Here is a 14326-nt window from a genome sequence, read left to right as displayed (position 1 = left end):
GACCGCTTCCTTCCCCTGACATGAAAGCCCCACCACAGGCCTGGCTCAAGGCCACCTGGCAATGGTCTTGGCAAATGACTCCCCCGCACCTCCGCACCTCCTGGGCTGGAGGGGGAGAGGGTAGAGGGTGGGTGGGAGAGGTTTTCACTCAGGGCACAGGCTCCCTCCTCCCACAGTTCCTCAGGCAGGCCTGCCAGGTGGTCGCTCCTGTCCTCCTTCTTGTGACGTGTCCTGCCTCTTCCTCCCCAAGGAGCTGGAGGAGTAGGAAATGGGATGGCAGGGAGCCCAGAAATGCCGGTTTGAGTCCTGACTCCATCTGGGAACTATGTCACCTGGAGTTCACCTTGCAGAACCTCAGTTTTCTTCACATGTAAAACAGGGTGGGTGACCCTTCCTGAATTATTGGAGGCAAATGAGAGACACCTGCTCAAGTGCTGTATCAGCTGCCTTCGTTGTTCCAGTGGGTGACTGGCCACAGCAGCACCCCAGCCGGAAGGTAGCGTAACAGTGTGGGATCCTGTACCACCAGGAAACCCAGCCAGTGGTTTCTCTTCTAGGAAGGTGGGGGAGAGATGTGCGCTTCTCTGCCCCAACCCCTTCGCAGGAAGTGAGATCAAATCCATGAAGTGATGGGGGCTCTTGCTGTTGGGAAGGCCCAGATTTTTCAGGGAACCTTAGGGAGGCCGTTGGGAGAATGTGCCCCCAAACTCAGGTTACATTCCGATACCCACTCTGCTGCTGGCTTCACTTCTTCTTTCCCCACCTCATTCCCTCCCCCTTCCTTCTTTCCAGCATACCTTATCACATTTACTTCCATTGTGTAGGGGGATCTTCAAATTGATCTGATTAGTTTTTCAAATGGGGTCGAGTTTGTCTAGAGTGCACATGAGCATTTTCCTACTGCTTTACAGGGTAATAAACATTACTTTTTTTGAGTTGGGGGCTAAGGAGTGGGAGGAAGGGACATGAAAATATTGCAAGTTCTAAAAGCTAGGATTTGAGCAGTCTTGGCAGAGTTGGCTGATCCCACCCCGAAATGACCTGCATCCAAGAGAAAGGTTTGGCGGCGGTGACGGTGGCAGTGGTGGGTATTTGGGGAACTAACAGCATGCTGCTGAGTAAGTGCCAGTTGAGTGAGCAAGCTGCTGCTGACAATGGTGCCTCCCTGGATGAGCTGACCTGCCTGTCATATGACTAACTAGAAGAGGACCCAGATACACTCAGACCCAACCTCCTCACTGAACAGAAGCCCAGAGGGGCTGACTCAAAGTCACACAGCACAGCGGCTACGCTGGCCCAAAACCAAGGGCATCATTTATTGCCGCTAATTCAGAGATTGATGCAGAATTAATCTTGTCTCCCTGACTGCCCCCACCATTACCTCTGTTGTTTTTCCCCTTATACTTCTATCCCTTCTGACTGGGGAGAAGAGCTCCCTTACAGAGGGTAAAAGTCAGGTTTGTTGAACCATACATCTCATCAAGCTGTAGGTGTGTACTTCCTGTGTACAGGATGGGTTATCAACATCTCCAAACCATAGGGAACTGAACCTGTTTTCCTTCGCCCCAGTTCCCCGAGAAGCTAGCCTCTGCCTGGCTCTTGTGTCCACAAGGCAGTTTACTCATTAATAGAGTCTTTAGCAGCCAGGGCAGAGGAAGCTCTGCTTGTACTGGCCAAAGGCCATTCTTGGTGAATATAGCTGTGACCTTCAGTTTAGGAGGGGCGTGTGTGTGTGTGTGTGTGTGTGTGTGATTTCTTAAGTCAAGAGGTTGGCTTAAGTTTCATAACTACCAATTCCCGTGTCTCCACTACCTGCCAGCTGCTTTTACAACAATCTCATGGGGTAGGCGGCAGCATACTTGTTTATATGGATGCGGACTCTGAGGTCCAGCAAGGCTAAGCAACTTGCATAGAGTAAAGTAGCTGACTGAGAGCAGAGGATTTGAACCAAGTCAGTCTAGCCACAAGGCTGTCACAAGGCCTTGCCACCCACTCATTATCCACCCCTGGCCTCGCTTAAGGAAACATGTTGCTAGTTTTTATTTTGAGAATGAATGGGAAAGGAGTTGGAACAAAATGTGCTTAGATATCTGTTGACCGGCAGGCACAGTGTCTAGATAAAGTTTCTGAAATTAAGTCATCCAAGCTGAGGTAATCACATCTCGTCCTTGTCTTCCTTTTTGTTGTTTCTAGAATAATCATAGGTTTTCCCTTAATGTGTTTTGTCAGGCTAAAAACCAAGTTGGCTGACTAAAAATACATCTTTATTGAAGAACACATAGATGTTCACAAAAAAGGGAAAGCTGTCCCGAACAGCACACCAGCTTCCGGGCGAGAATGCGGGCGCTGGAGCTGGAGCACAGGGGTCTGTCTGGGTCCCTGCCCTGCCACTTAAGATCGGATGACCTTGAGCTACCCACGAAACTTCTCTGCCTGTTTCCTCATCTCTGAAATGGAAAAAAATACCCTGCCTCTTTGGGGTATTGTTAAGATGAAATGATACAAAGCTCCTAGAAGTGACCAAGAGATGTTTGATTAACATGTTAATCATCTTCTGGTTTTCCTCTCTGAATCTGTGTATACGCGTATAAATACATATGCTAGTGTGCATATACTAATAAACTCAATGAGACTACTTTTAAACCAGCCAGTTTCCATCTCATAATACATGGGGACTGCCTTTCCTGACTTCTGCGTAGCCTTATTCGTTACTTGATAGCTGCCCAGAACCCAAAGATGTAACGGTGTGAATGGAATGGAGTCTGCATTGTGGGGCATACAGATTTCCAGTCTTGCATGAATGTAATGCACTTGGGAATAAATCTGAGTAGAGGTTGTACAATGAACGGTGTCTCCCTGCTGACTGGAGCTTCCCCCTCCTTTCAGAGCAAACCTGCCCCTGCCTCTCCCGGAGTGAATGAGGCCATAGACAGGCTCCCTCTGGGAGCTCAGACCCTCCTCAGTCCCAAGTGTGGCAGCACCGTGAACTTGAATATGCCCACCCTAAGTGGGCGGCTCAGATTCTTCCTTTCTTCCTGCTGCCCCTTTAAATCCGGAAAAACCATGTTTCTTTATTTAGTATCTCTGGTATGAATGATGTCTCAGTTCCCAAGAAAGCATAAATCAGAAAGTCCTCTTACTCTGTTTCTGCATCTGAAGTACTTTCTAAGAAGGTGCTCTGCCCTTCTCAAATGGGCTTAGAGCTGAACCTTAAGATTCCCTGTTTCCCAGGGTAGACCCCGAAACCCCGCCTTGCAGGACAGAGAGCTGCAGTCACTTCAGCGGCAGTCACCTTCTGGGCCCCATACCTGCCATTTTGGTTGTTTGGTTGTATGTTTCTGGTGAGACATGTATTTGACTCCTTTACTGATGTAAAATTCTTCTCGCTGGTCTTAGATTGGCAGAAACCATTGTTTAGGTCCCCCTTAACATTTTCCCCACTCATCTGCTGCTTTTAGCCACTAGCAAACCAACAGGTCTTAAAACATGTTAAAAAACCCCACTCTTCTCTCTCCACCCCTCACCTTCGGGGTGTATCATAAATGCAGACTCAAGGGATGCACTTGTGTATTGCCCCACGAGGCAAGAGCGTGATGGGTAGAAGTGGTTTGGGGTTACTAGTCCTTTGTGGGATAGAACTTGTAAAAGGACTTTTACAAGTCCTTTTATGACTTTCATGGGATTCTCTAGAGCCCAATCCTGAGTGTTTGAAGCCTGGCATTTTAAACAGAAGGTATTTTAAAGGAACTCAGCTGCATTCCAGGACACTGTTGACTGACCATTTTCCTGTGCTGTTTAAGAGAAGAGTTTGAGTTTTCCCTCTGATCTAGGGCGTGGGGCATCTCTGAGAAAGGATATACAATGCTCTTTAGGGCAATAAGTCATCCAGAATTAGGGTGGTGCCGGTGTGTCTTTGAGGTGTGCTAGAATGGTATCAGGACTTAAAAAGAAAAAGAATGTGTGTATTCCTCATTAAAATGAGAGGTCACATGTTTATTCCACACTTGTAAAACTCAAGAGGACCCATTCCTTTCCACAATATTTCCCAAAGTGGTCTTTAACATTTCCTTCTGACACCGTGCCTGTGAGGAGGACTGAGAAGCATTGTCCACTTTGCACTGAGGAAGACTCTGGAATGGTGAGACTGTCATGGCCTTTCTTTGGGCTCCAGAGTGAGGCTGGCCCAGCCAGAAAGGCTCCTGCTCTCCACTTTAGTCTCTGGAGAGCCAGGGCTGCCCTGGGGAGGTCCTCAGTGAAGGCAGGAAAAGCTCCCAGCCAAGGAAGGGGCGTCTTGCTTAGCCATGTTCTTGTAAGTTCTGTTTGGGGGCTGCCAAGGCAGACAGCTGGACACTTCTAAGTCTTAATCCAAGATCCTTGACCTATAGACTGCTTCGCTGCCATGAGCCAAGCTGTAGGAGTGATGGATGGCAGGCGTAAATTATTTTTGGCTCTGCAGCTCAGCTCAGTCTTGGCAGGGGGCCCTTTAAATTTGAAATGTAAACCTGACATCTACAAAAGATTTAGGAATCTGAGGTCATTTTCTCCCTACAGTTCCCATGTTGGCTTGTTCTGTAGAGGGGTCACCAATGACGCCAGGCTTGTGCTTTGTTAAGGGCTCTTGACAAGTAAAGTATATGTATTATAAGGCGAACTATGTAATGGGATGGCTTCTAATAGAAAGGGTCCCTGCATCCATTCCATCCACCTCCCACAGACCTCCGAAAGCTTGGTCCTCACCACAAAGCCAGGTTGGTGCTGCCGCTGGTGACATGGCCTTACACCAGCAGTTCATATGACAATGCTTCTGTCATTCTTGTGTCTTGATGTGCTTTTTCTCTGACTCCTTGGAGTCCCAATCATCATTAGCTAGAATCCTCACAAGATTGCTGTGGACTTGAGGATGGCAAGGCTCCACCCCCACCCCAGCTTTACTGAGGTGTAATTTATCAATACAAATTGTATATACGTAAAGGCAAGCTTTAAAAAGAGTAAGGAGCGTACGGAACTTTGAGGCAGCAAAATTGGTTTGAACCACCACTGTACTGCGTACTCGTTAGCCTTGGGCTAGTGGGCCTTCTTTTTTGGCATCGTTTTCTCAGCTGTAAAATGGGGACACCATTGTTACCCCTTGGTTAAAGCTACGAAGCCATGTTAACAGAATCATTCACTAAACAGATGGAAACAGATCACAGTGTGGTCCGGCGAGAGTTGGCCTGTGGCCTCAGGTTGAGTTGCCACTGTTCCTCTGGCACCCACACCAGCCTCCTTTGTGCTCAGAAGTGTTAACCGTAAAACGTGAGGGGGAGCAGAGATTTGCCATCTGAAGCTTGGAACTCTACATTTTATTGGACTATGCCACTGGAATTCAAAGGTAGACGCGGTGAGGGAATAAGGCCAGGCTGACTTGACCTTTATCTGTGTGTTTTGTCTGGAGCAGGGATTCCTAGTCACCTCCCTTGTCCTGTTCCTCCGGATGGAACAAGAAAACAAACAGGGTATGTGTGAAGCCCTGGACTCAGAAGACACAGGGATGGGCTCCGATTTTGAGAACTCCGAGGACAGGGAAGGGGACCCAGAAGAGACAGAAATGAGTTCTCATGCACAGGATGCGGACAAGAGAAGCGGCCACCCAGAGCAGGAAATGGGCCCCAACCCACAGGATGAAGCTCCAAGAGAGGACTCCGAGGAGCGGGAGCTCGTGTCTGACATCTGCACAGGTGAGGAGACAGCTGGAGTTTCCAGGGAAGTCGCCCCACTTATTTATTTCTAGTTCCTCCACAGTTGTCACCAGGGGCAGCATTCTTGTGAGGGAGCTCTCCAGAGGAGACCATTAAGCTGAACCTGTACCATCGTAAGCCTGAGAAACATCCTTTTCTTCAGTCCAGTGTGAGGTGGGCTGTTGTAAATGGGTGAAGAGAGTGCTCACAGGCGCAGCACTTCACACTATACAGAATACTGCGATAGATCAATACTTGGAACAACACAGGAGGGAACACAGATGATGTTGGAACCTACCTCATCAGGCTATTGGGAGAGTTAGGTGAACTGCCTCACATAAAGGCTTACGAGGTGCAGCACGGAGCAAAGTATTCAGATGTTTACAGTGATTGTTATCATCTTGTTTGCAGATAAGTAAACTCAATGGTGAGAGACCCGCCCAGGTTCATGTGGCTAATTCTGAGTGCCCAACGGCTCTTGCTATTCCTGACCTGGAAACAGGGTGTGCTGGGACCCCATCCGCATTCAGTTCTGTTTTCCTTACTTTATCCTGCTCTGTGCATGCCTCGGGGACAGAAAGGAGCTGAAACACCTTGTGGCCTGGACTGTGAGGTTACATTCTTCACCCTGTAACTCATCCTGGGCCCCAGCAGTGCACACAAGCTTTTTCATATCCAGTGCCTTTCTGGAAGGCCCTCTGCTTGGGCATATGCAGCCAGAGATAGGTGTGTGTGCTGGATCAGTCTCTTAAGCTGGGCTTACTTCCCCTTTCCCCCTACATCTTCCTCGCCCTTCTTACATAGTACAGCCCTTAACTTGGGGCTGTGTTTGGTGTATTGTTCCACCATAAGCTGTTCCAGAATGACCAATCACAGATTTAAAAATCAGTCCGGGGCCTGGTTAGGCCTGGGTAGGCCAGGTGGTCTTTTCTTGTGGTTGACTTGGAGCAGTCTTACCTTTTGAGGCCAGGCCCCTCAAAGGCATGAGTCACTCTTACAGTGAGCACAGCTCTTCCCCGATCCCACCTGGCCCGGACTTGAGCAGTTCAAGCAGACTGTCAAACCTTTAGATGGCTCTAATGTGTGAAGCCTTGGGGACAGTGGATGGGGCCCGGGAGCCCAGAGGCAGCTACCAAGGACTGATGAGCCCAGGGAGTAGGTTCTTGACCTTTGCCCAGGTTTCAGAGCATATTTTCCTTTAAGCCTTTCCTCCCCAGGAGGCACCAGGTGGAATCTCAGGGATCTTGGAGAGTGAGGTTGAGAGTACCCTCAGGGAGGGGATTAATTACACGTGGCCCACACTCTACTCGCGTTTACTTTTTGACCCCTAGGTATAGTCACCCCCATTGTCACCTTTTCTGTTGCAGAGGGGCTGCTGAGTGAGGAAGAAGGGGTTGCTCTCCCTAAGGAAGAGAATGACCAGTCTGGTGCAGCTGAGGTGGCCGTGTTCCCAGGACTGTCTGTGTCCGAGAGCATATCCCGGAGTCCCCGAAACGAGGAGGAGAGCGCCTTCGAGAATCGGCTGGAGGAGGAAGAGCAGCAGCCACCCCCGCCAGTGCTTCCCTGGAGGCGGCACCTCTCCCTGGGGAGTCGGCACCGAGGCGACAAGCCAGCCCACCGTCGCTTTCGCCGCCTGCACCACCCCATGGCAATGGACCTCGGGGAGCTGGACAGCCTGATGGCCAGCATCATGGATGCGCCCACCATCTGCCCCGACTGTGGGGAGAGCTTCAGCCCGGGTGCCGCCTTCCTGCAGCACCAGCGGATCCACCGCCTAGCAGAGGCGGCCGCAGCAGCCAGCTTGGAACCCTTCGGCCTGGCCGGCGAGTGTGGCGCGGTGGTGGGCGTGGCCGGGAGCTTCGGGGCGGGGCCTGCGCTGGCCCGGCCCCCGCGTGAGAAGCCTTTCCGCTGCGGAGAGTGCGGGAAGGGCTTCAGCCGCAACACCTACCTGACCAACCACTTGCGCCTGCACACCGGGGAGCGGCCCAACCTGTGTGCCGACTGTGGCAAGAGCTTCAGTTGGCGTGCGGACCTGCTCAAGCACCGGCGGCTGCACACCGGCGAGAAGCCCTACCCGTGCCCTGAGTGCGGCGAGGCCTTCAGCCTCAGTTCGCACCTGTTGAGCCACCGGCGCGCGCACGCGGCGGCCAGCGGTGCGGGACCCGCTGCGCTGCGGCCGTTCGCCTGCGGCGAGTGCGGCAAGGGCTTCGTCCGCCGCTCGCACCTGGCTAACCACCAGCGCATCCACACCGGCGAGAAGCCGCATGGCTGCGGCGAGTGTGGCAAGCGCTTTAGCTGGCGCTCGGACCTGGTGAAGCACCAGCGCGTGCACACGGGCGAGAAGCCCTACATGTGCTCTGAGTGCGGCGAGACCTTCAGCGTCAGCTCGCACCTCTTCACGCACAAGCGCACGCACTCGGGCGAGCGGCCCTACGTGTGCCGGGAGTGCGGCAAGGGCTTCGGCCGCAACTCGCACCTGGTCAACCACCTGCGTGTGCACACTGGCGAGAAGCCCTTTCGCTGCGGGCAGTGCGAGAAGCGCTTCAGCGACTTCTCCACGCTCACGCAGCACCAGCGCACGCACACGGGCGAGAAACCCTACACGTGCATCGAGTGTGGCAAGAGCTTCATCCAGAGCTCACACCTGATTCGCCACCGCCGCATCCACACTGGCAACAAGCCGCACAAGTGCGCGGGCTGTGGCAAGGGCTTCCGCTACAAAACGCACCTCGCGCAGCACCAGAAGCTGCACCTGTGCTAGGGCTGGGGCTGAGGGAGGCTGCCCTCCTGGAAGCATTTTGGGCCCAGATGTCCTGGGGACAGGCCCTATAGAAAGAAATGGGAAGGGGCGGGAGGGACAATCTGAGAGTGACTGAGGACCTTTTGGTGTTAGGGGGTCCTGAAAGGGAGGGTTGATTAAGAGGTGTTCCTTGGGGTGTTTTTTTTGCCTGCCTCCTCCCCAACGAAGAAATGTTTGGGAGATGTGCATGAGCGTGCTGACTTCTCAAACACGCTGTAGGAGCAGAGTGGGCACTTTGAAGACCTTGAGGAAGGGGAGTGAGGCGGTAGGGGAGGGAACAGGATGGCAGGAATAGAGTGGGTTGGGCTGTGATGGCCCGTGGGAATCGGGAGAGGGCGCGGTTGGAGTGAAGGTTACAGGGTAAAATAAGCCAGTGTGGATAATTCTATCCCGGTCCCACCAGGTGTTCAGCCACCGTTTGCCCTGTCCTCCGCACCCCCCCGCCAACATCAACTATAGTCCCACGAAAAGTAGAACCTAGCCAGTCCTGAAAGGGAGATATATTGTATGCTCTTCATTTCTCTGAGCCACAGTTAGCTGCTATTTTGAGGTGTCCAGGGGAAACTGGGCAGAGAAGCTACACATCCTCATTTCAAAGGTAAAACTCTTAGAAATTCGTTCATAACTGGTTGTCAGATCTAGGATGCCCTGGTTCGTTGCTACTTCCTTTGAAATGTTCTAGCTTATTGCTGGGTCAGGGTGGTCTGTGTGGGTGAGCAGACCCTGGCCCCCGATGTCAGGTGTGTGCCCAGCTCCGTGTTTCCTTCAGGTCTCGATTGTGAACTTTTATGTGCAGGGAAATGGAACAGTCCCAGCTCTGTGTGACTTTCCCTTTCCCAGGTCAGCTGGATGCTCATTTCAAGTGAACCTCAGACCATCAACAGTTGACCCAGTGACCTGCTACAAAGGTCAGCCAGTTCAAGAGTTTTCCTGGCCTTATGTGAGAAACGCAGGAAAATGAAATTCACATGCTGGGGTACAAGTCTCCTTTGTCTCATTTGCCTTTGTGTTGTGTCTCCCACCCCTCCTCCTCCATAGCAATGGGGGAGATCATGGAAACCCCACCTCCACCCCTATTAATTTGGTCTCTGGTGTGAGTAGAAACTTGTTTTTCCTACACAGGGAGGCACAGTAGAAAGCTTCAGTCTTTTAAACAAGGAGGGCACACGCAGGGAGAGGTGTCAATGCAAAATTGCCAAATAGCACAAGCAATGAATGTTTTCTGGTTCTGGAAATGCCAAACTAGCACTTTTATATTTGTAAAGTGCTTTATACTTTTGAACGATTGTTAGCTGTTGCTCACATCTGTGTGAGGTAGATCAGTATTATGACCCCTGTCTCAGGGAAGGCCGGGGACAGGAGTGCCGCATGCTGTTCTGAGGAGAGGCTGCGAAGGCGTGGGCAGCTGTGGTCCGACCTTTTGTGCTCTCCAGCTCAGCTGCTAGGAAGACTTACCTGTTGTGATTTATATAGTAAACCAAGGACACTGAAAATTCATATGCTTGATGGAAAATTTAAGGCTAGTCTAGAAGGGCCAAAGATGTCCTTGTTGACAAAGCTGGTCTTTGTCACATAATTAGGGTGTCCTAGGTATGTTACATTTCTATTAGGGGGCTGTAGTTAGATGACTCTCGTATAGATTTCAGTTCACTGTGCTGAAATCCCTCACCTAGGCTAGCCTTTAGAAGTTAGAGTTGTGGAAAGCAGCCTGTTTTACTCACTCGTGATGGTTACCCTGTGCTTTTCATGGAAGCATCTTCACAAACTATTGGACCCACGTGAAGGGAAAAAAACAACAAGATTGTTTTTACAATTTAGCAAATTTTATGGGGATGCCGGTAATTTATACTTGATCAGTTGTAGTCTAGCAAAGGACCTCTTTGGGGACTGTAGGAAAGCATGTTTTTGTCATATGAAAACACTTTAAAAATCCTGAAAATTATGGGCTTGTATAGTGCTTGTTAATCTTGCCCTCTTAATCAGACTATTGTTATTCAGAAATGCAAATAGGTTTTCAAAATAGAGGTAGTTTTGGAAGACACTAATTTTTTAAAAATTTTCTTTTAGTTGAGAGTAATATGAGCAAAGCAAGTGTCCATTATTTATTCTGAATTCTATAGTCTGAATACAAAGTGTATGTGGCTCACCTGAAAATAATATAGCCATTTTGTAGGTAATCTTATTCCTTTGGGTTGTTTTTTTTTTCCCATGCACATCTACCTCTTCCAGCTATTTTAAGTTCTCTCAAGTCTGTGCCTATGAAATGTCTTTGAACTTTTGATTCTTCATGGGTTGACCATCCACTTGATGGATTAGTTGGCCTTTGGCTGCCATGGTTCTACTATCGCACAGTCTCATCCTCATCAAATACATTACATGTTGGCAGCTTTTGAGAAAGGGTTCAACAGGGAGAGAAGCCTGAAGTAATGGAAAGTAATTTAGAGGTAGTGGAAATCTTTGGAGTTCATTGACCTCTCTGGTTCTTCCTGTTAACGGTGGGTCAGAGTCAGCTTCTACTTCAGTATCCCCTCCGTGAGCAAACCCCTTCGTGGAAGGAAACAGACCAACCATCCACACCCACTCTTATGGTGCATCCAAAATGTGATTCCATTTTTCTTACAATTCTTCAGGGAACATATCTGCGTTTCTTGTATTTAGTTTTAGGATAATATTTCTCAAGCAAACCCTGTTAACTGTGGTTCACCCTACCAACTCATTAATCTGAAGACTCCTACCAACTCATTAATGAAGGTGGAGACAAGTGTATCATTTGTTTCCTGGAGGTTTGGTCAAGTGCAGGCTGCCCTTCCCTGAGCAAAATCTGGAGCAGATTAAATAGGTTAAGTGGCTTGCTTAAATCTTGAGCTCCCAGTGCGGAGGAGAAGGTGACAAGTTAACCCCTTGAGCCATGTGGCCTCTTCAAGATCAAGAGGCTGTACATATGTGAAAAAGTACAAATTAGGGACCTGTGTTCATAGACAATCTAAACTGTGTTTCTGAAGTTTGTGCACACTTTCCTTCATTGTAAAATTATTTTACAGCTGTTTGTTAAAATAGTGAATAATTTAATGACCCCCAAAGTAACAGGTTTTGTGTGTGTGTGCTTGTGTATGTGAGATTTGCCTTATTTTCAGGTTGTTTTATTTAATGATGGTTCCCTGGACAGCATTCTGGTGTTCAAGCAAACCAATATGGAATATTTGTCATTAAATCCTTATCTGTCTTTTACCATGTCATTCTTTATTCTTTGTCACCCATTAAATGTCAGTTCAATCTATTGAAGCTGTGTTCACAAATGCAAATAGATATTCAAAATATAGATAGGGTGCCCTGGCTGGTGTGGCTCAGTGGATTGAGCACCAGTCTACAAAGCAAAGGGTCGCGGGTTCGATTCCCAGTCAGGGCACATGCCTGGGTTGTGGGCCAGGTCCCCAGTAGAGGACACACAAGAGGCAACCACACATTGATGTTTCTCTCCCTCTCTTTCTCTCTCTGTTCCCCTCTGTCGAAAAATAAATAAAATCTTAAAAATATATGTATACAGATAGATAGATAGTATCTGTTAGAACAGGGGTCAGCAAACCACCAAATCCATCCTGCCTCTTTTGTATATTAAAATTGTATTGCAAAACAGACCCATTCAGCTTTGCTTACGTACTGTCTGTGACTGCTTTTGGGCCATAATGGCAGGGTTGAGTAGTTGGGACAGGGGGTCCATAGACCCCAATCCTTATGATCAGGTGGATGAGGTCATTCTGGGGTTGGCTGATATCTAATAAATAGTCTCCCCATTCTAACCAATAATTCAGTGCAGCGCTTCTGTGCTGATGTTGCTCTGAGATGTTGGGAGTGTGTTAATGTTGTACCATTGGTGTCGGTTTCCAAAGATCTGTGGGCCATTCCTTGTAAGAACCAGTCTGTGGGAAGTTTTGGCTGTGGGTAGGAGAAGGTAGTTACAGAGAAAGGGAGGCAGCGTTAGGTCTCATCTCTAATCTATAAAAAAAATGTATTCCTGAGTCACATAACAAAGTATTTCCCCCAGTTCTCGGAAATGGCTACTGATAATACTGAATGCAACATACCAGCTATACTGGCCTCTTGCTCAAAATACTTTTTGCTAGTGTCCGCCCAGCTTCGTAGAAACAACGAGACAGCAGTTTGTAAGGAAGGGATTCATAGGAAATAGAAAAGAGAAAGCATGAAAAACCCCTTATTTTCTTTTAATGACCACAGCTACCTCGTGTGAATGTCCTCGATCCCCTGTCGGGCTGAGCAGGGCCAGTGAGTGCAGGGTCCGGGTCCGGGTCCTGGTCCTGCAAGGAGGTGTCAGTGCTGTGATAACTACGTTCCTTCCCGAGCCTGACCCTTCCAGCCTGAAGCACCCACCAGTCTGGCTCCTGGTCCCTGCGGAAACCACAGGTGTCTCCTGGGAAGAGGATGTGGAACCAAGTATCTGAAGTACTTGCTCAGTGCCCTGTGGGGACAGCAGTGTAGCTGGTCTGGGCCACACCGAGAAGGGATGGATGCCCTGCCTGCGCACTGTTAGAGCAGGCCAGTCTGCTTCCAGTTCAAGCTGTACCTAGAATTACTTGATTAGTTTCATACAGAAGTTTTCTTAACTGCACTGTAGAATTACATGGAGAGCTTTAAAAACAAACAGAAACAAACTGTTCAGAGACTGATTAATTGGTGTGGGGTGAAGTCCAATTACCTGTAATTTTGTAAGTGCTTCCTAAGCAACCAACAGACAACCAGATTGAAGAGTCTTTCTCAGGGAGTTTGGTAAGTAAAGCTCATAAGCCTCAGATCATCTCCTCTGCTAAGGGCATTGTCAGACGCATCAGGCTTTGCTGCCTGTCTACTCTTGGTAGGCCTGCCTTCCACACACACCTTCCCCCAAATAGTTAAAGACAATTAGTAAGGTCAAGGGAAAACACCTGTCTTTGAAGTTCATCAGCTAGGACCAGATAGCCATTGCTGGCCCTCCTGCATCTCCACCAATCATAGACTGCCTTCTTTCCTCCCTCCCTTCCTATGGGTTGTACTGCTTAGTGGTTAGACAATCATATACTTTACGTAGTATTCCCCTTGATATTACCAGCACCCCACTGGCACCACACATAGCTAACATAGTATTATTGACTGTACTTCCTATGCTTTACTTACTTCCCCGTGACTATTCTGTAACTATCAATTCGTGCGTCTTAGTCCTTTCACCTCTTTTCACCCAGTGCTCCAGCCCCGCTCCGCTCTGGCAGCCATCGGTTCTCTTTCAGTGTCTCTGAGTCTGTTTCTGCATTCGCTGTCTGCGCACTAAACGAGGCAAAATTTCATGCCTTACTCCCTTTCTCAGCTGCTCTTGGCAATGGAGTTTCCTAAACTTTGTTCCTGGAGGGAACGGGGAGGGGTGCACCCATCAGGTCCCCAGTTTGAATGAACGGTAGCCTGTTGGATTCCTGTTTCTCAGGCAGAGCCCCAAGTGCCTGCAGATCACAGTTCCCTGCTGCCTGCCTGTGTTTTCAAGGTCACTTCTAACCAAAAGCACATTCCAATGGCTTTCAATTTCCAACTGCCCCGCTGAGATCCAGGCCCCTCAGAGGCCCACAGTCCCCACTGTGTCCATCCGGTGACCTGCCTCATCACAGAAGGCTCAGGTGTGGAGACCAGAGGGGAGTGGCAAGATGTTTCGTGAACCAAGTTGCTTCGTGCTTAGGAAGGCTGACAAACACATCAGTGTGTTTGCGGTATCAAGCCGTCATTCCCACACATAGGTGGAGGGGTTTCATCTTGAATGAAAGGACTGACGGCC

At 49.3% G+C, this 14326-nt stretch overlaps 1 protein-coding gene across 2 annotated transcripts in view; it reads left to right on the top strand.

Annotated features, from left to right (window-relative positions):
• The window catches only part of ZNF697 (zinc finger protein 697), a 28343-nt gene extending 16598 nt beyond the window's left edge, over positions 1 to 11745 (top strand). For both annotated transcript variants that reach the window (XM_053915124.1, XM_053915125.2), the window contains exons 2-3: positions 5438 to 5717; positions 7085 to 11745. In XM_053915124.1, coding sequence (XP_053771099.1) covers positions 5474 to 5717; positions 7085 to 8478 — 1638 coding nt within the window. In that variant the 5' untranslated portion in view covers positions 5438 to 5473 and the 3' untranslated portion in view covers positions 8479 to 11745. The remainder of the gene's footprint in view (positions 1 to 5437; positions 5718 to 7084) is intronic.
• The last annotated feature ends 2581 nt before the right edge of the window (positions 11746 to 14326 follow it).

Source organism: Desmodus rotundus, chromosome 12 (assembly GCF_022682495.2).
Source record: "Desmodus rotundus isolate HL8 chromosome 12, HLdesRot8A.1, whole genome shotgun sequence".
Classification (NCBI taxonomy): domain Eukaryota; kingdom Metazoa; phylum Chordata; class Mammalia; order Chiroptera; family Phyllostomidae; genus Desmodus; species Desmodus rotundus.
This window is presented reverse-complemented; position numbering and strand designations above follow the sequence as displayed.